This window comes from Lepidochelys kempii, chromosome 8 (genome assembly GCF_965140285.1).
Source record: "Lepidochelys kempii isolate rLepKem1 chromosome 8, rLepKem1.hap1, whole genome shotgun sequence".
Classification (NCBI taxonomy): Eukaryota; Metazoa; Chordata; order Testudines; family Cheloniidae; genus Lepidochelys; species Lepidochelys kempii.
In genome coordinates this window covers 66,395,039-66,418,347 of record NC_136387.1, presented here as the reverse complement: position 1 = coordinate 66,418,347, position 23,309 = coordinate 66,395,039, and the positions used below count along the sequence as shown (strand labels likewise).

Here is a 23,309-nt window from a genome sequence, read left to right as displayed (position 1 = left end):
GACCCCCCCCTGTAATAACCTCGCGGCCACCTGAGGGGGCCCAGGCCCCAGTTTGAGAACCCCTGTGCTAGGTCAAGCAGCTGCCAGCACTTTAAGGTGTAGATAAACACCCCCCCACACCCACCCTATGCTTTCCATTGCATACATGAAGCGATCACGGGGGCTCTGCAGGGGCGGGGACGGTTTTCTGTGGATTGAAGATTTCGTTGACCTCACACCCCGCGGCAGGTGCCCCCAGGCAGGGCTTCAGGTGTTAGGGCCGCGCGCAGCAGCCCGGCGGCGGAGCGGCGCGCTGCAGGGAGCTGAGGACGCAGGGCGTCAGCCGCAGGTGGAGCCCTGGGCTCAGTCTGGGGACCCCGCCGTCGGCCCTAGGGCAGCGCAGCACGCTCGGGCGGTTCAGCCGCCGCCTCCAGCGCTTCCCTCAGCCCCGCACCCCGCCGTGTGTTTCGTGCGTGGAGGCGCCCTCCCGCTCTCTTTCTCCCTCCTCCTCTCAGCTGGCTGCGCGGCCGGCCTGGGCCGCTGGGGGCGCCCGCCCGCCCGCCAAGGGAGCCTCGCCCGACGGCCGCGCGGCTATCGGCTCGGCAGCAGGGCCGGGCTTTGCAGCCCTGGCTGGGGCTCCGCGCGGCGCTGCCCCCTCCCCTCGGACAGCGGAGGCGGGTTGGTTTGAAAGGGAGGCGGTGGCTGCCATGTAAGCGGGTCGGGCGGGCGGCAGGAGGAGGCGCCGTTGGGAGCCGGGTGGGCAGCACCGTGGGCAGGGGGCGGGCGTGCCCGTCCCAGCAGCCATGAGCGCTGCAGGCGGGCGGCGGCCGGCCGGGGCGAGGCGCTGAGGGCCCGCCCGGCGGCTCCCCGGCCCCCGCCCATGGCCTTCATGATGATGGTGAAGAAGAAGAAGTTCAAGTTCCGCGTGGAGCTGGAGCTGGACGAGCTCTCCTCCGTGCCCTTCGTCAACGGCATCCTCTTCTGCAAGGTGCGGCTGCTGGACGGCGGCAGCTTCAGCGGGGAGTCCTCCCGGTAGGTGCCTGGCCCCCTGCGCGCCCCGGCCCCGGGCACTAGTCAGGCGAGCGGTGCATGCAGACCTCCCCCGTCGGCGTGCAAGCCCGTCCGCGCCACAGAGACCGGTGCAGCCGCCTTGCTCCGGAGCGCCTTGCAAACACCCGCCTGTGCAGCCCTTCTGCCTCCAAATAGCCTTGCGCCTCGGATGCCGGCCCCCCGCCCCAGCAGCCTGGCAGCCCTCTGTCGCTGTAGCCTTGTGATAAAAGCAGTATCCTCTGCTCAGAATTAAAAGCTTATCACCCCCTTCACCCACCAGCCCGCGCTGTAAGTACATCACTTACGAGTTGTCACTTTGCTGCTTTATCTCCAGTGCATGCATCATGGTAACTGTACGTTTGCCAAGAAGGTAACAATTTCATCCATCTCATAGTGTCTTTCTGTTTGTTCTTACCAAGCTTCTGAACTTAGAAACACGGAAGAGCAAGCAGTTGAGCCTTTTATTGAATATACTTGGTGATTACTAGAGTCCTGCGCGGGTACCGCATCCGATCGGCGATCCGCTTATCCGCAGATTTTCAGGGCTCTACTGATTACTGTGCGTGTTGGCTGGGTTATGGGGGTGTACAGTGCAAAGTACTAAACTTAAGCATGCAATATACTCCTTTCCTTGCGCAAAGGTGACAGCAGCACTTTACCGTTGGAGCGTCCTCATTGTGGACTTGCTCTTAAATTATTTATTGCTTATGATTGGATTACCCATTTTGAAATAGCGATTAATGAACCACTGCAGAAAGATTAGATGACTCAGAAGTGAGGTGTCCATCCCTGAAGCTCTTGAAAAAAATGTTTCTTGCAAGTTTTGCTGGCATTTTGCAGTGGGTTTTAGAGCATCTCTTCCCATATAGACATGGCATTTAGGGTGATGCAACAGCTTGGAAGAAGCTAGCATAGGCTTCAGCTAGATAAAGGCTTGGATAGGCTTCAGCTAGATAAAGTGATTTGCCATAAATGCTTACCCAAATTTCTGTTTATTTCCTAGGTTAGAAAGTAATAGTGTACACACATACAGAGACACACTGTCTCTCTAAATAAGAGTCATGCTGTTCTAAAGCATGGACTCTCCAGTAAGGGCAAAGTTGTATTGACTTTAAAAGCTCACAGGAATGTAGACTTATTTACTGTAGTCACATTAGTGGGTTTTTTTTTTCTTCAGTCTCTTCCATATCGATCAACAAGAATGTTAATGTAATAAGAATATGGAAGTCTGTCTGTCTGCAGAAATGTTGTAGACAGAAAGCCAAGAAAATTAGCGCCTAGTGTAACGTGACTATGTACTGTTTTTTCCTGTGCAGACTTTTTTAAACTAAATTCTGACTTGCGTTCTCTTGTCAGTGAAATTGATATATTACATAACATAATATGACTAGAAAGGAAGGACAGTTTTATGTAGAAGAGTGGAAATAAGAATATTCAGGCCCTTGCAACCCAGTTAGTGCAACACATGGTTGCAGTCAGCAGTGTCCATTAATGGAAAGACAGCTGGATTCCTTTTTGCCTCATACGTCAGCAACAAAACTGTCAGCTCAGTTCTGACTGTAGAATATTTATTTGCTGCTGACGGTATGTGAGATGGAACATAACTTGATTTTTATCTTTCCAGATACCAGGTTGAAGTTGCAGTGTTGGCAGTTATAAACTCTTTCTATTTTGGCTTGTCAACTTGTTCAGTAAATTCTTGAGAGAATAAATATTCAACCCCAATATATTATTTGTCCACATCATGGATTACAGCTTTGCTTTAATGTCATTACCAAAATGATTACTTGCTGAATTATTTCAAGGCTGGACAGCTAGAAATTAGTGTAAAAAAATTCTATTGCTATTCAATACTTGTTATTAAATTACAATATATGTGAGTCACAGACTTCACTGAATTATCTGTTTTGATTCTGTGGATGGAAGTATTTTATGAGGATGAAGTTACGTTACCTGGAGTGGCTCCTGAGTGAGAATACCAACCTCCAGGCAGACTCTTGAGAAGCAGGGCACAAACCCCAACCTGTTTGTGAGTTCTGTACTTAGATTTCACTAGCCCAGTAACAAGTGTAAACACCTCAAGCACTATACAGCCTTAACATGGAGTTACAGACAGTCCCCTTGGGCATTCCGATCTATCTTGCCACCCAGGCAAGCTTGACTCTATGATAAGATGGTCACTTTACACCAGAAATCACAATGTTCAGGTTACTTCCAGTCCCAAAGGACAGGTCACTTACCCCAGGTTAATTGTACTCCGATCTCAAATCCAAGAGATTTGTAGCCAATCCTGTAATAAATTAACTAAAGATTTATTAACTAAGAAAAGAAATAAGATCCTTATTTACAAGGTTAAAACAGGAAATGCACACACACAAATGAGATACAGCCTTAGATTTTAAAGGGTTATATAAGCTATACAGACGCCCCCCGACTTACACAATTGTTCCGTTCTGGAAAGGCTTGCGTAACTTGAAGTTTGCCTACGTCGGAAAAGTATACCCATACGTTACACAAACATTTCCGCAACTCAAAAATCCTATTTCTGGCTTATGGAACCTTTTCCATAGGTGTGAATGTGCGTAAGTCAGGTCTTGTGTAACCCAGGGAGCATCTGTATAATAAGCAGCTCTGTATATCCATTAGGGCTGATCCATGCCAAGCAGCATAAGGCTCTCTTGCTTATGTTTAAGAATCTTTGTCCCTCGGAGTCCAAATAGCATAAAGAGACCCCAATTCCTTCTGTTAAGGGATTTTTATGCCCCCCCGTCCCCCCTCCATAGAGTTCAAGCTGATGGGATGAGCAGTTCTGCATATAAGAGCAGTTCTCTTTGGGGTGGAGCAATTGACAGAGTCTTTGTTCTACAGTGGCCCATTTGGATTCAGTAATCCTTCCTGATGGTCAGCAGGTGACACCTTCTGTAGGGTCTTCTGCATTTTGTATTAGGTAAAGTGTGTTTTTTAATTTCCCACCCCACCCAGTTGAGTTTCAGAACAAACATTTTACAGTTATAGAATACACACACATAAGTATTACCTTTTATAGCATGGATACAGATCTTATAAGTAGGATTCATACATGCAGTCTCCTACTAGCATTCCATGAAGTCTAAATACATTTTTATTACACTAATATCTGTGTTTACTATACTAACCCCCAAGTAAACCAGACTGGTTTCCACCCATGCATTTAATGGTGTTCTGTTAGGCCTGGGGCCTTGGCATGAGCTGGCACCGGGTCTGTCAGCATCACAGATAATTCCACCAAAATGGAGTTTTGGACCGTGCACTTCTGAATCAACTGTAACCTTACACAGAAGTGTAGTCCCAAGTAACTGGGGTGAGGGTTTTTTTGATGGGAGGAGGGACTTCAGACCAGCAACACTTTACTCTCATCTCATTTCTGTTTAACACACTGCTGAATGATTTTGCTTTAGCAGTAAGATGATAATTTTCATGTGCTGATTACTTTAGGTGCTTATATCCCACTAGTCTTATAGGCAGACGCTACTGCCTTAGGCCTGGTCTACACTTAACATTTAGGTTGATGTAGCTAAGGCACTCAGAGGTGTACATGATCCACATCCCTGAGTGCCATAGCTATGCTGACCTAACCCTGTCACTCGGGGTAAGGGTGTTCCTACAATGACAGAAAAACCCCTTCCATCACGATAGGCAGCTTCTACACCATGCAATTTTGCCAGCATAGTTACAGCACCGTAGCTATGCTGCTATAGTCTCTGTAGTGCAGACATAGCCTTACTCACTTTCTCTAGTTGATGTACAGTATATCATCTGGGAAATCTCTTTATGTTAAAAGACAATAGACTACAACCAAACAGACGCATATGTTGTTGTAAGCCTTGTCCTTCCTTTACCTCACACCCTTATCACTATGTGATGTCAAAGTGAGGCCCCAATCCTGAAAACACACATTCTTAATTTTCATATGTGAGTTAAGAATGTGTCTAAGTGTTTTCAGAGTGAGGGGCCTTAGGTCTTGATCCTGCAATGTGATGTACTTGGGCAGCTCTTAAGGAACTTAGTGGGGCTCCCTGGTGGGAGCAGGGATCCACAAGTATGCACTGAATTGCAAGATTGGGACCTGAGAGGATGAGCCTCCTTAGTTTTTTTTTTTTTTTTCCCCCCCTCTTTGGAGTGTGGTTTTTAAATGGTAATGAGCTGTAAGTTATGTGCTCATATTACAGGAAACCAGAATGCAGGTCTCTAAAAGTTTGGCCTGCAGAGTTGGATGAATGACAAATATGTTGCTGTACTTGTAGAGGAAGGTATAGAATTCCTCTGCAATAGTCCTTTTTATGCCAATTTAGGGAGTGTCAGTGCTATTGGCTCCAGAATGAATTGCTTTATTCCTACAGAGGTAAACTCAACAAATCTTTTCAATAAGAATATAAGAACTACCATACTGGGTCAGACCAATGGCCCACCTAGCTCAGTATCCTGTTTCTGACCGTGACAAGTACCAATAAAATGAAGGGGTTAGTATGTTCAGCAGACTTTTCAAACTAGCTTAGTCTTTATTTTTTTAAATGAGCATTCTATTTGCATTTATTGTTTAATGTAATAAAATGCAAACTGCACTAGTATTTTTTAAGAATTGGTAATTGTGCTGAAAGTAGTTAACTTTATAGCATTTTAAGATGTTCAGGGAAGCCTGTTAAATGTTTCAAGGAATGATATACAAAATTTTCCAAATGTGTGATAAATTAACCATATTGTCTCCTATGCAGCTTTTTTTTAAGTGTTCACCCAATGTCTGGTAACATAATTGCTTTGGGAGAAACTTAATGGGGTTAGGTGCTCCATTCCCAATGACTGGGTGCTTAACTGCCATCTGTGTCTTTGGAAATCTTCCCTTTTAAGAACAGTAAAACAGCTTTGTCAATGCCTTTCACTTCCTTCCCAACACTTATTTCTTCAAACATGAGATTACAAAAGAGCCAAATATATATCAACACCTTAAGATAGCATCTACATTTGTCAGCAAAATGTGACCGTAAAATACAACGTATATGTGTTATAAGCCAAATGGATCCAACTGGTCTTATATCCACAAACTGTCTTGCTAAATTGTATTATGTGACTGATTAAATCCCTGATCCTGCAAACACTTTCATATGTCAATAGTCCCACTGAGCTCAAGGGGAAAATAGACATGTCAGGTAAAAGTTCAGGCTGTTGGAAAATATTTATTCTTCAGCACTGTTATCTCTTCATTGTATATTCCTGGAGGCATTCTGTGCCAAAAAATTAAAAATTCTGTACACAATATTTTAAAATTCTGCAAATGTAATTTGTCAAGTTAACACTACATAATCATGCTAGTTTCAATTATTTTGGTAATTTATTTCAAAATACCTGTCAGCAAGTATATCTGTAAAAATACAGATGCATGCACACACATTCCCCCAGGAGTAGAGAGTTAAAGAAACCCCTATGACAACCTAGTTCCTGTTTCTCTGCCCTCTTTGGCCCCCCAGCTGGGCTCTGTGGGGAGTCACCCACAATCCCTCCCCCCCAGAGCCCAGCTGCTGTTCTCCCTCCAGCCAATATACCTGCACCCTCTCTTCCTCCAAAGCCCAGCCGCAGGCCCCCATCCAGAGCCCAGACACCCCTCCTCCCCTCCAGAGACCAGGGATCCAAGCCTAAGTTAATTGTGTCCAGTTTGCAAATTAATTCCAATTCAGCAGTCTCTCCTTGGAGTCTGTTTCTGAAGTTTTTCTTGTTGAAGAATTGCCACTTTTAGGTCTGTAATCGAGTGACCAAAGAGATTGAAGTGTTCTCCAACGGAGACAGGCCAGTCCTTGCTTACATACAGCCCCCCAACCTGAAGCAAATACTCACCAGCAACCACACATTTGCAAACTTGATACAATTAACTTAGGCTTGAATAAAGACTGGGAGTGGATGGGTCATTACACAAAGTAAAACTATTTCCCCATGTTTATTCTTGGCACACACCCCCCCACCCCCCCATTCCTCAGACATTCTTGTCAACTGCTGGAAATGGCCCACCTTGATTATCACTACAAAAGGTTCCCACCGACCCGCCCCGCTCTCCTGCTTGGAATAGCTCATCTTACCTGATCACTCTCCTTAGAGTGTGTATGGTAACACCCATTGTTTCATGTTCTCTGTGTATATATATCTCCCCTCTGTATTTTCCACTGAATGCATCCTATGAAGTGAGCTGTAGCTCACGAAAGCTTAAGCTCAAATAAATGTGTTAGTTTCTAAGCTGCCACAAGTCCTCCTTTTCTTTTTACTTAATTAGTTATGACCTGTGAACAGTTTTGGGTTAAGTGATTTGCATAGCATCATATAGGAACTCTGTGGCAGAAGCAGGAATAGAATCCAGTTCTCCAGGGCAGCATTCAATTGCTGTAACCACAAGTCCTCAGTTCTCTTTCTGCAGTCGCCTGCCTCCTTGACTACACATCTTCCAGTTTCTGCAACAAATGAAACAGGAGACCTACAGACAGCAGTCTTCTTCACTGCATAACCTTGATTTATCTCCAGATTAGGTCCATCCACTGCACTGAATGGAAAAAATAATACGTTATCATGTAATTAAAGATTATCATAATACTTATGCACAAGAGGGCTGGATTAAGATTGCACAGGCCATTTTAATTCTGTCATTTAATAATCTTTTAATGTAGCTTTCTTATGTGCAATTTCCTACGTCTTTAAAAAAGCAAACAAAAAAATTTAATCCTGCAGCATCATATTGACATTCAGATGGTTCATCAGCAGGGTAGAAAACTTTAAATCCACTGCATGGTCCACTTGAGCAAGCAGTCATAGATTGTTATATTCTGTGTGGACCAGCAGTAGAGCAGGATGAGAGATGCACTATACCTCCTGGTTTCAGTTATTTGTTGACAATATTGGAATGGTGAGACTCAGGGAATCTTGGGTTTGCTCCTCTCCAGGGCTTGGAATAATTCTCTAGTAAGCACAGACTCTTCTGCTAGTTCCCACCATCCTTCACCCCTTCTACCTCCTCCTCTCCAATTTGTTCCAGTCTGTCTTTTCCAGTCCCATTCTATCATAGAGGAAGAAATAAGGCAGCCATCCCTAAAAACACTCATGAAAGGATTGCAGACTATCTCTAGGAATGTTTCATCATGATCTCTCAGGAGGATACAAGGGACACCCCTATGTACATAAACTGCTCTGGATGCTGCGTCCCCACTTCTCTCCCCATAACCCTACAGATACCAAATTCTGTCTCTATTTTTGTACTGCTGTCTCTTGACACCTATATGAATTTTCTCTGGGGACTCAGTATACCCAAAATTTCTGTGTGGAACACTTGGAGTAAGAACCATTCAAGTCAAATTGTTCTTTTTTTTTTTGGTTTGTTTGTTTTGATTATCTTGTTACTGGAGTGTAATGGAATGTTAGTGGTTTTCTGAAATGGATAGGTGTAACTATCTGAGGGAAATAAATGGTGCTTTTTGTAAATCCCTTATGGTGGGAATCCACATTTTTGTAGCCTTTAAACCTTGTAAAATCATCAGTTTAATGATACATATGTGCAACTGATATGGCACCTTTACCCCATCCTTTTATAACAACTTAAAAGTCTGGCAACTAGAGCTGTCAGTTAATCACAGTGAACTCAATTTGTTTTGAGTTAATCGCTTAACTAGATTTTAAAAATTATTAATCATGATTAATCTCAGTTTTAATCCCACTGTTAAACAATAATAGAATACCAATTTAAATGTATTCAATATTTTTGGATGTTTTTCCACATTTTCAAATACAGTGTATATTTTGATTACAACACAGAATACGAAGTGTACAGTACTCACTTTATATTTTAATTACAAATATTGCACTAAAAAGATAAAAATAGTATTTTTAAATTCACCTCATACAAGTACTGTATGTAGTGCAATCTCTTTATCATGAAAGTGCAACTTAAAAATGTAGATTTTTTTTTTACATAATTTCCCTCAAAAACAAACAAAATGTAAAATTTTAGAGTCTGTAAGTCCACTCAGTCCTACTTCTTGTTCAGCCAATTGCTAAGACAAACAAGCTTGTTTACATTTACAGGAGATATTGCTGACCACTTCTTACTTACAGCGTCACCTGAAAGTGAGAGGAGGCAGTCGAATGGCACTGTTGTAGCTGGTGTTGCAAGGTATTTACATGCCAGATAAGCTAAACATTCCTATGCCCCTTCATGCTTCGACTTGTAGATTGTAGATGTATCTTTTTTACAGTGCAAATATTTATAATTAGCCCTGTATCTGGTCGAAGAGGTCTGCGTACAACGGCAGGTTGCTATTCTCACGGATCTTGGCAAGCAGCGTGACAGAGACCTTTTCGTGATGAATATGGGGCAGTGCTATGTTGCTAAGTATCGATACAGGCACCTTTTGTTGCCATGGCTAAAGTCAGAGTAACAATACACATAGTTTTGTTAAGCTCTACGTCCACCAGCCTCGAGTGAGACGAGACAGGAGCACAGTAATCCGCTGTTGAATAGCAGAGGGCAAGGGCTGATGATCTAAGCATCCAGGTGCTTTCACCCCAGGTTGAACTGGCCAACTTTCTGAGCAGGTTGTTCCGAGTGCTGACTTCGGCTGCTGTCTTCCTTAAATGGTTGTGATATGTTAATGATCTATCCAGTCACACTGATGTAAACTGGGTTTGGATCATAGTAGTGCACAGTACATTTCATTAGGGTGTGCGCCCAGGGAGTCCTGCCCCCCTCAGAACTCCCAACCCCCCTGCTCCTTGTCCCCCTCCTGGGACCCTGCCCCTAAGTGTCCCCGCAGGACCCCACCCCCTATCTAAGCCTCCCTGCTCCTTGTCCCCTGACTGCCCCCTCCTGAGACGACCCTCCCCCCACTATAACTGCCTCCCTAGGACCCTATGCCCTACCTGTCCCCTGACTGCCCCGACCCTTATCCACACTCCCGGCCCCAGACAGACCCCTGGGACTCCCACGCCTATCCAGCCGCTCCCTGCTCCCTGCCTTCCCCGACAGGCCCCTCCAGAACCTCCGACGCATCCAACTCCCCTGCTCCTTGTCCCCTGACCGCTCCCTCCAGAGACAACCCCCCTCTCCCGACTGCCCTGCCCCCTAGCCACGCCCCTGCCCCCTGACAGACCCCCTGGGATTCCCGCGCCTTATCCAACGCCCCCATTCCCCATCCCCTGACTGCCCCATAGACTCTCTGGCCCATATCCAACCGGCCCAGCCTCCTTACCAAACCGCTGCTCAGAACAGAGTCCCCACCAAATCCCACCCTGTCATGGTTCTCTCCCCACTCTGAACTCTAGGGTACAGATGTGTGGACCCGCATGAAAGACCCCCTAAGCTTATTCTACCAGCTTAGGTTAAAAACTCCCCAGGCACAAATTCTCTCTTGTACCTTGGGTTTAAGTAATTCTGCCACCATCACATTCTTTTAACAAAGAACCAGGGAAAAGGACCACTTGGAGTTCCTCTTCCCCCAGCAATGCCCCCAAGCCCTTACACCCCCTTTCCTGAGGAGGCTTGAGAATAATATCCTAACCAGTTGGTTACAAACTGATCAAAGACCCAAACCCCTGGGTCTTGGAACAATGGAAAAATCAGTCTGGTTCTTAAAAGAAGCATTTTATTTAAAGAAAAAGTAAAAGAATCCCCTCCTGTAAAATCAGGATGGTAAATACTTTACAGGGTAATCAGATTCAAAACACAGAGGATTTCCCTCTAGGCAAAACTTTAAAGTTACAAAAAACCAGGATAAACCTCGCTCTAGCAAAGGGAAAATTCACAAGATGACAACAAAAGGGGAGGAGGTGCTCCCTAATGCGCCTTGCCTTATTTACTTACTCTTTTTGTAATATCAGAGGCTTGTACAAGATGGTTTATAGGAGGAGTTTTTTTGACCTGATGCTTCTCTGCTTTCCCCAGAGAACACACCACAAAGCCTTTCCCCCCAAAGATTTGAAAGTATCTTCTTTCCCCATTGGTCCCTTTGTTCAGGTGCCAACCAGGTTATTTGAGCTTCTTAACCCCTTACAGATAAGGAGGAATTCTAGGCTACCCTTAGCTGTATGGTTATGACACACCCCCTGGACATCCCCTTGACCAGTGACATGATGGCACTCACGGGGCAGGTGCAAAGAGTGCCAACCAAGCTGGAGCGCAGTGCTGGAAGAGCACTATGACTGATGTAAGTCAACAAAGGTCACATGTAGCGCTGGAGAGGCGGCGATTGGCTAGGCGGGCCTGGGTGGGTGGGGGGCCAAGAGGGGTCATGGTAGCAGCATGGGGTTCGCTGTGTGACACAATTACAACAACTTTGTGTAGCTGCTGTGGAAGTTTGTACAGGCAACAAATACATCCTGCGTGGGTGGGAGGGAGGGACCCTGTCACCAGGGGTGGCAGGTTTGTAGGAATTTTGGTGGTGCCCAGAACCTGCCACCGCCCAAACTCCACCCCAACAAACTCCGCCTCCCACCTGCCCAAGGCTCTGGGAGGGAGAGGTCTGGAGTGCAGGCCCTAGGCTGGGACAGGGGATTGGGGTGCAGGCTCTGGGAGGGAGTTTGGAGATGGGAGGGGGTGCAGAGGTGAGGGCTGTGAGGTGTGGCTGCAGGTGAGGGATTTGGGTGTGGGGGGGCTCAGGGTGAGAGTAGGGGTGTAAGGGGTGAGGACTCTGTCTGGGGCTGGGAATGAGGGGTGTGGGGTGTGGGAGGGGCTCAGGGCGAGAGTAGGAGTATGGGGGTGAGAGCTCTGCGGCTGGGGGGGTTTGGGGTGTTAGGCTCAGGGCTAAGGCAGAGGGTAGGAGTGCAGGGGGATGAAGGCTCTGGCTGGGACTGGGGATAAGGTCTTTGGGGTGTTGTAGGGGCTCAGGGCTGGGGTAGAGGGTTGAAGGGGTGGTGGGGGGGTGAGAGCTCTGGCTGGGGGTATCGGCTCTGGGGTTGGGCAGGAGTTTAGGGTGCAGGCAGGCTGCTCTGGGACAGGGGCCAGAGAGGAGGACTCCCCCCAGCCCTTTTCCTGCCGGCAGCAGCAAGCTCTGGGGGAGGAGCCCCCCTTTTTTTGCCCTCCCCCCGCAGCACACTCACCCCCACCACTATCACTGCATGTGCTCCTAGGGCCCCTCTCAGGTCCAGGAATCCCTCACTTTCCCCCCGTGGTTGGTGCCAGGGGGTGCTGTGTGCACCTCCTCCCCTGCTGTTGCTCCTGTCTGTAGCCTCGCTGCAGGTGAAGGATGGGGCTGCCTCCTTGTCCAGCATGGGGCAGGAGTGGTGACTGCGGGCGGGGGGGCCCCCTGTGCTGGTGGAGGGTCCCGCCGGAAAAGGGAAGGGTCTGAGGTGGAAGGACAGGCCCTGGCAGTGGAGATGGGGGGTACTAGGACCCTGCGGCAGCAGTTGCTGCAGGGAGGCAGCATGGAGCTGCACGGAAGAGGCAGGGATGCTCTGCTCAAGGGCCCAGGGAGGTGTGTGGGGGTAGCAAGAGGGAGCTGGGGGAGCCGTGGGGGGGGGGGCGGCAGGTGGGGACACCCGGCCCCAAATATTAGTGGAGCTGGGCCCCTGGGCCGACTCCACTCACCCCGTGCCGCTGGGGCCAGCAGCGCAGCAGCAATGTAAACATGGCTCTGCTGCCATCACTGCCTGCAACTGCTGCAGCCTCCTCCCCCTGCCCCCCCCCCCGAGCCTCCAGTGGATGAGGGGGAGGAGCAGCCTTCCCAGCTGGAGCTCAGGGCATTAGGGTGTGCCTGGACACACCCGTGCGCACGCCTGTGGTTTGGATCATGCTGCAGGCATTGACCATTGAGGAAAACTTTCAACTCGTGGCTTGCGCTTGCATTATGCAGGTGGAATACTATTATGTAGTAATGGTCTTAGAAAAGCTCGGCTGCAGGCACCATTGACTACAATAGTCTGCCAGGAGCTTCATATCTTCATTCAAGGCCTTGTCAATTTCTGAGAAGGACTGTGCTTGGTAGCTGCAGCAGATGTCATGGCATAGATGAACTAGCGCGAGAGTGTAGCTGGCAGGTGGTTGATGTACACATTGAACAGTATGAGGGGAGCCACTCATCTGACACTTCCAAGAGCTACAGCAGTTGCCCATGTGTATTCTAAACTGCCTGTTTTAGAGAAAGAGCTCTATTATTTCAACCGCCTGAAGTGGGGCAACTCGAGAGAGTTTAAATAAAAGCCTTCTGTGCCAAACTGTGTCATAGACTGTGGTCAAATCTAAGAAGATGGCTTCTGTCTTTAGATTTTCTTGAAAACCATTTTTGATAAAGATGGTCGAGGCCAGGACTTGATCACAGGTGCTGTGTCCTTTCCTAGCCTGCTCAACTTGGAAGACATAGTTCAAATCTGGAGCAATTTGTTGGCAGATCAAATGCTCAAACACCTTGAAACACAGCAAGGATATTGGGCAGTAACTCGACATGTTGTAGGGGTCCTTTCTCGGCTCAAGAATGGCAATAATCTTTGCTTGACACCAAGTGCATGGTAACTTCTTCTCGTTGATGTCCCCTATGTAGAAGTTAGTAAGTCACTGTGACCTCTAGGTGCTTGAGGAATTCTGGCAAGATGTTATCATAGCCCACCTTTGTGCCTAGCTTGATGGAGGTAAGGGTCTTATCTAGCTTGTCAACCATGAATGGCTCTGGTTAACTTCTACCCACATTCCGATGTTGAAGTTGGCTCCATTCATCATATACTTTGCATTTGAGTCGCTTCTCCAGCGGGATGTTTGCTACCCACATAAGGTGGCTTGCAACCTGGCTGGACTTAACCAGAGGGCGATTTTGACCTGGAGGTTATTGAACAGTGCCCAGCTGCTGGAATAGGTGAAGTCAAGCTTCTCAGTAGAGTCCTTCCAGAGACTGTCAGGCGGTCAGTGATATCCAGGTCACCAGATAATTCAAATGTTCTGAGCAAGGCTTTGTGTTCAGCATTCAGACAAGGAGTGTAAATTGGATGACAGTCCTGTGGTATAGCTAAACATGTGGCTTTATAAATGGCTCCTTGAAATCAATGGTAGGCTTCATCGACTGGGATACAATGTGATGGAATGGTAACCAGGCTACATTCCAGTGCGTCACAGAACTTTTCTCAGTCTGCCTTGCAGAAATTCCACTAATGCTTGATTGAGTTTCAAATGATGTGTAGCTGGAGCCATGGGTGGCTGGTGACCTGGCTGTTGGGGGAGACTAGCCTATGGCCCCTCCCCCTCATCTTCTGCTCCCCTCCCCTGCAGAAGCCAAGAGCACTCTCACCACGGCCCCCAGCCCCAGTGCTGGGCGGCTGGGGGGTGAGGACCCAGCCCCGGTGTGCTGGGGGGCAAGGACCCAGCCCCGGCATCAGCCTCCCTGAGTTCCTGCGGGAGGTAGACTGCCTAGCCCCAACCAGCCTGGACCAGCCAGGGCAGAGTGTTGGGAACTGCAGGAGGGGGCCTGGCCTGGGGGCAGAGCATAGGCGAGGCCACACTAGGCTGTTTGGGGAGGCACCCATTGCTGGAGCCCAATATGAATAAGTGATGGTCTATGCTGGCTATGAGGAAAGTTATCAAGTACTATACCGTTCACTGATTGTGAATGGCCGCCTAGCGAACTGACCGAGCAAAGATCGGGCGAGTACTTTTTTGACCATCTAGCAGAAAGAAATGTGTTATGTTGTTTTGCACTGTGAATCAACAAAGTCGTTGTTAGTCACTGTTCACCATCGTCACCCAAATCAGCGTACCCCCCACCTGAGAATGGGGGCTATTAAAATCACCAACCAAGATTGCACCTATCTCTCTCACCAACTGAAGTTGGTCAAATAGAGAAGGTGGGTCAGGTAATATCTTTTATCTCATATCATTGGACCAAAATGGCTACAACAATACTGCAAACGAATTATTGGTGCTCACTTAAAACAGCCTGCCAAAGTTCTTGTTTTATCTAAATGGCTTTCACTTGGGTATGTAAAAGAAAGAGAAGTAAATGTGTCTAGAAGAGAAAGTTTATTCTGACTATACAATTAAAAAGAAAAGAACACATTTAATTATTCATTTACTTATCTTAATAGTAACTACATCAGTACAAATGTAAAAAGCATCGGTGTGTAGCAGAGAAATGTATAAAAGCCATAAATAACTTTTTAAACTCCATAACCACCTTCCCTTCCCCCTAAACAAACCAGCCCAAGAATTTTTAATAGTAGAAATCTTAACTATTGACTGTGACACTGCACTATAACTAGTTAATTCTGTTTTCACGAGCTAGTTTTCATTTTCTTTTAATGCTTTCAAATTACTTTCATGTAAAAAGCATCTGATGACCTATTTTACTGACTGACAAGTTTGATGTTTTTTCCATAGTACCCAGCCTTGGCAAGTTCAATTCAAATCGCTCTCTAGGTGTTAAAATCAAACTTTTGTTGGGAACTTTTTTAGGATGTTACTGGCTGTTCATACAGATGATAAATATAAATCAGGTCCTGCTGAAACTCAAGGGATCTTACATAAAATAGAACTTGAAGCGGTATTCAGTAAAAGGCTTACTAATTTGTATTAGGTAAGCAATACTTTTCTAAGTCTTCGTAGGTCAAATGTAAGTAGAGCTTTCATGTTTCAGATAATACAAAGTTACTGTATTACTGTTTTGTTTTGAGGCTGGATTGCTTAGCAGAGCTTTGATGCATCACTACTCTGTTTTTGCACAACAGTGGAAGAAAATTAAGTAGCAAGATAAAAGAAAGCAGTTAAAACAAAGTCTTATTTGTCTTTTCAAAAACTAAACTATTCAAATAGCTTTAAATAATATAAGATGAACATTAACAAGATAAAACAGGAGTACTTGTGGCACCTTTGAGACTAACAAATTTATTAGAGCATAAGCTTTCGTGGGCTACAGCCCACTTCATCGGATGCATAGACTGGAACATATAGTAGGAAGATATATAATTATATATATACACAGAGAGAGCGAGAGAAGGTGGAAGTTGCCATACAAACTGTAAGAGGCTAATTAATTAAGATGAGCTATTATCAGCAGGAGAAAAAAACTTTTGTAGTGATAATCAAGATGGCCCATTTAGACAGTTGACAAGAAGGTGTGAGGATATGGGGAACATAGATTCATTAACATGGGGAAATAGATTCAATATATGTAATGACCCATTACACAGGACAGGCCCAACAAAGAAAATAACAGAACTCCACCAGCTGTCACCTTCAGCCCCCAACTAAAACCTTTCCAGCGCATCATCAAAGATCGACAATCTATCCTGAAAAATGATCCCTCACTCTCCTAGATCTTGGGAGACAGACCAGTCCTTGCTTACAGACAGCCCCCCAACCAAAGCAAATACTCTCTAGCAACTACACAACAAAAACACTAACCCAGGAACCTATCCTTGCAACAAAGCCCGATCCCAACTCTGTCCACATATTTATTCAAGTGACACCATCGTAGGACCTAATCACATTAGCCACGCCATCAGGGGCTCGTTCATCTGCACATCTACCAAATGTGCTATATGCCATCATGTGCCAGCAATGTCCCTCTGCCATGTACATTGGCCAAACCGGACAGTCTCTGCGCAAAAGAATAAATGGACACAAATCTGACATCAGGAATCATAACATTCAAAAACCGGTAGGAGAACACTTCAACCTCTCTGACCACTCAGTAAAAGACTTAAGGGTGGCAATTCTGCAACAGAAAAGCTTCAAAAACAGACTCCAATGAGAAACTGCTGAGCTTGAATTAATATGCAAACTAGATACCATTAATTTCCGTTTGAATAGAGACTGGGTGTGGCTGGGTCATTACACATATTGAATCTATTTCCCCATGTTAAGTATCCTCACCTTCTTGTCAACTGTCTAAATGGGCCATCTTGATTATCACTACAAAAGTTTTTTTTTCTCCTGCTGATAATAGCTCATCTTAATTAATTAGCCGCTTACAGTTTGTATGGCAACTTCCGCTTTCTGTCTCTCTCTCTCTCTCTGTGTGCGTGTGTGTGTGTGTGTGTGTGTGTGTGTGTATTCTTACTCTATGTTCCATTTTCTGCATCCAGTGAAGTGGGCTGTAGCCCACGAAAGCTTATGCTCTAATAAATTTGTTAGTCTCTAAGGTGCCACAAGTACTCCTGTTCTTTTTGCGGATACAGACTAACATGGCTGCTACTCTGAAACCTGTCATTAACAAGATATTTCAACACAAGGGCCCTAGATTTATCCCCCTCTTCTCTTTGTGATTAGGAACAGGTGACTTGATTGAACAAATGGTCACTAAGGTAATCAGTGCCATGCCTCCTGGCTTTGTTTTTAATAGAAATATTAAAATAAATGTCCATCTCTTATGCTACAATATTTATTTTGTTCTTTTTTTTGTGACTTCATCCATATGCTCATTACTATTTTGAGAGAAATGTGTAAATTCCCTTTAACATAAAGAGTTTGGTATCAGTCTGCCACTGCTGGTGACCAGGAAAACTCTCCTAAAGGATGACTAGAAAGACTGCATCCTTCCTATTCACTCAGACATGAAATCCCTGGTATTGCACCTAGACAGAAAGCTCATGGTTGTAATTCTCTGCTTTGGTAAGAAGGAACTATATTTTCCCCTGGCCATGTCAGGAGTGATTCACACGGGCAGGAGAGTGTAGGGAAGCTTCTACTTCCACTTCCTGTGCTGTATTTGTTTTGAGGTTAAATGAAGGAACCTTCAACTAACTGACATATTTCAAAGTCTTTAAAAACAAAATCAAATAACACTTTAAAAAAAAAAGCAAGAAACATATGTAAATGTGTAAGAGTCTCAGGTGGGGCAGTGGGTGAATGCATTTGTCTTCTGTCTTTGTAACATAAAGATAAGGATTGAAATTCTGCTCAGGTGTCATCAGAGCTCCATTTACTAACTTCTCCGTTTTGTCAAATGGAAAGAGTTGTTTTTAGAGGCCACCAGTCATGTTAGAGCCCTCAGTGGAATGGCAGGGATGTTACATGTCAGGATTAATTAGTCTTGCACAAAACCGTATGGGGAAGCTTGTACAATTCCTCCTTGTGTTATGCCTAACTTAAGCTAGTTGGCTTTAGCTCTTCACTTTTAGGCACAGTAAATGAACTAATTTACATAAAATCCTTTCCCTTACTGCTGACCTAACAATTAGTCCAGTCATCTTTCTTCTTAGTGTCAAGTCTGTATACTCTTGCATGGTTGAGATGCAGCTTTTCTATGAAAATGAAAACTTAGTGGTCATTTTTTTTTTCCCACGCAGCATGTTGCGCTGTGCCTATCACAAGAGCTGTACTAAACACTGGAAGTACTGAACATGGTTAGACTCCTTTTTCTTTTTTAAAAAGGAAAAAGAAGTTTGTTTAATTTTTCATCACATAAAGACATTTTAACAAAGATTTTGATAAGTAATTGAGTTGAAGTGGCACAAGCAAGAATGTTTACGTCAATTTGTCCAGTGGTCTTTTGTGGTTTTGACTGCCTATGTAGTTTTCTAGATGTTTGTTTATAATGGCTGTCTGTCTCCTTTTTTCTTTTTTCTTCCCCGCCTCCTTTTTGCAGGGAGGTAGTGCAGGCAAACTCTGTTCACTGGAAGAAGAAGTTCTTATTTATGTGTAAAATGAGTGCCAGTGCCACTACAGGCATTCTGGATCCTTCCATCTGCCGAGTATCTGTACGGAAGGTAAAAACAGCATTTTTCCTCTTCTAGACCATAATTTTTTTCCCACAGTAGCTCTCATCATTTGCTACTCTCCTGTGTATTTTTATAGAGCTAGCAGACATTAGGAAATGAATTGTACCTGTAGCCACGTAAAATACTCATTATTAGTAAACATAGTTTTGTCATCTGACCATTGGTTACTTAATTCTAATTCACATATTGTAATTTGAGGGGGCTGTAACAATTAACATAATTTATGCAAGCTAAATGGCATAACAGCCAGCTATGATTAATTTTAAAATTAGTTCTGAACTAAGAACCACCTCCTGTGTGCAAGATCTCCCCTCCCCTCCCCTCCTGGTGATCTCTCTTGGCTTCCTAATGGGGTCCCTGGGTAGCCCTGAGAAGAAGTTGGGAGAAGCACACAAGCATACTCTCTTTTTAAGTGGTTTTGCTGGTTCACAACTTAAGCAGCATAAGTACATTGCTACTTTTGTCATATGATTTTTCAAGTATGATGTTAATATATGAAGCCCAAAGAATTTGTATGATTTCAAACGGAACATTCATAGTGTTTTATATATGCACTGGTATTTTCAGATAGCTATCAAACAAGATAACTTTCTTTTAATAATTTATGTTGTAATATAACCAAGGTAGGTCAGTGCAGATGCAGTTTCAGCATAGTTACAGAAGGATTAAACTCTCTCACGTTATAAAACTTATCTTCAATTATATTAAGGTACTAAATGTAGCAGAAATTTTTAGGAGCCAGCAGATTGAATGTGTTCAGTTGTACCTCTGGCAGTTGTAACAAGGTGACTGCATCTTTCTACTCTGCCAGAGACAGATCTTCTCTACTGCTGTGGGAATTCAGAGTTTTTTGAAAAGATTAGAGTGAGGAAACAGTAATGCCTTCACTTTTAAACAAGAACTCAAGGACAAGTAATATATTTAAACTGCTTATTCTTTCATCCAGTAACAGCTGGCTTCACTTCCTGGGAAACGCCCAACTCTTCCTGGTCAGTGACTGATGCAGTGCATAGAAGTCCAGAGCAAGAAGCAGCAAGCTTAGGGTATGTGTACACTGGAGCTGGGAAATTGCCTCCCAGCTGGGGTAGACAGACTTGTGTTAGCAGGGCTGAAGGCACTATGCTAAAAATAGCTGTGTGGACATTGTGGCTCCAGTAAAGACACAGGCTAGCTTTCTGAGCTCAAATCTAGTGGCTCAGATGGGCTTGAGCTTGGGTGATTAGCCTGAGTCTCTGCCAGAATCAGTGTCCACACAGCAATTTTTAGCATGCTAGCTCAAGTCCCGCAACCACAAGTCTGTCTACCTGAGCTGGGAAACTCATTCACAGTTGTAGTGTAGACATACCATTAGAGGCCTGAACTTGTGCCATGTACTGGCTTGATTTTCCTGATCTCCAGAAGGGCATCTCCTGCATCTCTTACCCCAGCAGCAGAAACAAACTGGTGCTGTAGTACTGAACAGCTGGCTGTCTCTCCTGAGGTGACTTTGTGAAGGCAGCAGGGATTTTTTTGTTTTGTTTTGGGAGCCATCCGACTGTATGCACTAGAAAATAAATTGGATGACTTTTGTATTTTTATTTAATTACCAGCTGGTTCCTCAACGTTCAGGGGTAGGTGTTAGAAATTTTGTTTTTTTGCAAAAATGCTTATTTCACAAACCAGGGTATGTAGTTGGTGGGCCCCACAGTGATGGAGGTTATCCACACCCTTTCACCATTTGGATGGGGAGAAGTTGGGTTTCTTCAGTTTACTTCTCCCCTCCCCTCCTGGTGATCTCTTTTGGTTTCCTGCTGGGTCCCTGGGTAGCCCTGAGAAGAAGCTGGGAGAAGCACACAAGGTCTGTTCCTGTTACAATTAGCAATACAACAGACTAATACTATGGCAATATTGTGTTCAGATATCTCTTAAAATATGTGTACGTGTTGGGTTCCTTCAAAAAGGCAATACAGACGCTCCCCGACTTACGCCATCATTCCGTTCCGGAATGCCTTGCGTAACTCAAGTTTTGCATAAGTCGGAAATGTATACCTGACCATTACATGCAAAAACAAAACAAACAAACAAAAACCCCAAAACCCTCCTATTTCTAGCTTATGGAGCTTTTTCTGTACATGCGGATTTGCATAAGTTGGGTCTTGCATAACTCAGGGAGCGTCCGTATTTTAAATTTTTATGACTTTTTTAGTTACTAGTGTGTGTTTCTTTTTGCAGGAGTTAAAAGGTGGAAAGGCATATGCAAAGGTAAATGGACATAATCTATTCCATAAACTGACACTTCCTTCTTGCTGTCTTATGCTCGTTATATAATTTATCTTAATAATAGGCTAGAATACCTATCATTCTAATACCAAAAATGATCTTCCAGCTCATCTATTTTTGTAGAGGTACTGATATTTGAGCGGTAGCTTGGACATACTTATTTTGTATAGTAATGTCCCCCCCACACCTCCACCTCTCTTGGAGTTTGTTTTTCTTTGCCTCTCAAGAATGATGGAAGTCTTTACTTCTATATTTTTTGCGTGTATGGGATTTTAAATATTTAGAAAGCCTTCCTAGGGTTTTTTTAGGTGAAAGTTGAAACTAAGAGTACAGCTGAGCAGCATTTGGCATTTAATCATATTAAACAGTATCAATTCTAACAATATTTACAAGGTTTTGTAGACCTGATTTTTTTGTGTTTGTTTTTCTTTTCTAATGTAACTTTTCTTTTCTTTTCTTTTCTTTTTTTTGAATCCATCCCTTCTGCATGAATCCTTCTCATTCAGGTGTGATTAAAGGCTAATAACTAGTACTAATTATTGTGCATACAGTAACTGGCCCTGGATTATATTATGATAACTAACTCTTCCTTCTCTCTTAATAGCTGGGCTTTGCAGACCTAAACCTTGCAGAGTTTGCTGGATCGGGAAATACCACTCGTCGCTGTTTATTGGAAGGTTATGATACCAAAAATACCAGACAAGATAATTCCATTCTCAAAGTAATTCATGGTTTTGTTTTTTTTTCCATCATACTATTTGAGGTAAAAGTGTATTTTTATTAACTGCATAAGGGAAAAACAGGAACTAATATGTTGTGGAACTGAAAACCATAAACATTACAGCCAAGCATTTAACAAGGTTTAAAATATATTTGCTGTTGCTGAAAATCCTCTCTGTCAGTAATCACTCTTACTGGAGGAAGACTGGACATGTAAGTAATATAATGCAGTGAAAATCTTAGCCTTATTTTTGAGAACCAAGTGACATCCACACAAGCAACAAATTGGTGGATTATTTTTGCCAGTTTTGGAACTCTGATTAGTGAGCTATATAGGAGAACTATTTTTAAGTATTAAATTAATTTTAGTTTCTGATTCCAATAGGAATTGGGCAATGCAAAGTAAATTCAATATAAGAAGACAATCAAAGAGTCTAGCGTAGACATAGTTTATATAAATAATGTAACAGTTATATGTTCTTGTAACTATACAGTTAGTTCTTTTCAGGGTAGTTTTCTTTAGTTGGCTTGCCTAATTCTGTAAAGAATGAGCCAGCTTTAACATTCAGTCATGGATTGTGATGGATTCTACTCACTCTCTAACCAGTGCCAAAGAATTTGTGGAAATATTGAATCTTGAACCCCTGAGAGTGATCTAGAACCACCATCCTTTTCTGTTCTAATCCATTTGGATCAGTAGAATTTGGGACAGCTTTGTGTAATTTGATTAAATTGTGATGTTGGGGCACTGGGATTGATCAGTCACACAGGTAACTATACAGTTTAGGTCTTCAGTTTTTGCTTGTTTGAGACAGTCGTAGGCTTCTCCAAAACATGTTTCTTTAGTCCAGAAAACATTCATGAAAACATGGTGCTCACTTTTTGGTCAAATGAGTCCTGACTCGCCGTGTTCATGGATGTTTGATGTCATTATTTGCCTTTGTGGTTGCCTTCACTTGTGACTTTCCCAATGAGGGTAGCACAACCACTTTTGACAATTTAATAAGCAACTCTTGATAAATGATGATTCGGTGAAGTAAAGTGCCTGCTGCTGGTGTATGTACAAATGGAATTCCTTGTACATCCACATTGCTGATCTAGGGGGACAGATGAGATCTCCTACAGTCCTTCTCTTTCTTGAACCCCCTACTGTTGATACTTATTTTTATTGTGTTGTCTAGTGTCCTTTTATAGAATCCTAAGGTAGAAATGAGATAATGTAATTGATTTCAAACACTAGTTTGTAGCTTTTGCTTTGTTTAAAAAACTGTCATGTAAGATTTATAGTGGTTTAACTCTCTTCTGTACCAGTATTATTTTGGACACGATTAGTTTTCTTTACAGAACCATGTGGCCATTGTGTGTGTGTGTGTGTAACACACACACACATTTTCAATTTAAATGCAAATTTGGTAGTGAGTATTACTTATTGACACACCATATAACATCACAGACCAATTCCTTTGCTGACTTACAGTGTTTTCTTTGTTTTGCTCATGTGTCTTATTTTTCCTGATTTGTAGGTATTGATCAGCATGCAGCTAATGTCCGGAGACCCATGTTTTAAAACGTAAGTTTATGAACGCTATGCAGTCTTGAAT

General features: G+C 44.1%; 2 protein-coding genes across 4 annotated transcripts in view; one reads left to right on the top strand and one right to left on the bottom strand.

The window, feature by feature from the left end:
* The first annotated feature begins 241 nt into the window (after positions 1–241).
* EEIG2 (EEIG family member 2) overlaps positions 242–23,309 on the top strand; it is a 40,608-nt gene continuing 17,540 nt past the window's right edge. The window contains exons 1-5 of one of the 2 annotated variants that reach the window (XM_073356842.1): positions 242–1,011; positions 18,597–18,717; positions 20,941–20,970; positions 21,593–21,709; positions 23,232–23,278. In XM_073356842.1, coding sequence (XP_073212943.1) covers positions 860–1,011; positions 18,597–18,717; positions 20,941–20,970; positions 21,593–21,709; positions 23,232–23,278 — 467 coding nt within the window. In that variant the 5' untranslated portion in view covers positions 242–859. The remainder of the gene's footprint in view (positions 1,012–18,596; positions 18,718–20,940; positions 20,971–21,592; positions 21,710–23,231; positions 23,279–23,309) is intronic. The other variant, XM_073356843.2, reaches the window with a different exon arrangement.
* Positions 17,144–23,309, bottom strand: part of HENMT1 (HEN methyltransferase 1) — a 58,689-nt gene continuing 52,523 nt past the window's right edge. For both annotated transcript variants that reach the window (XR_012160356.2, XR_012160358.2), the window contains one exon: positions 17,144–18,706. The gene's annotated coding sequence lies outside the window, so the exon portion shown is untranslated. The remainder of the gene's footprint in view (positions 18,707–23,309) is intronic.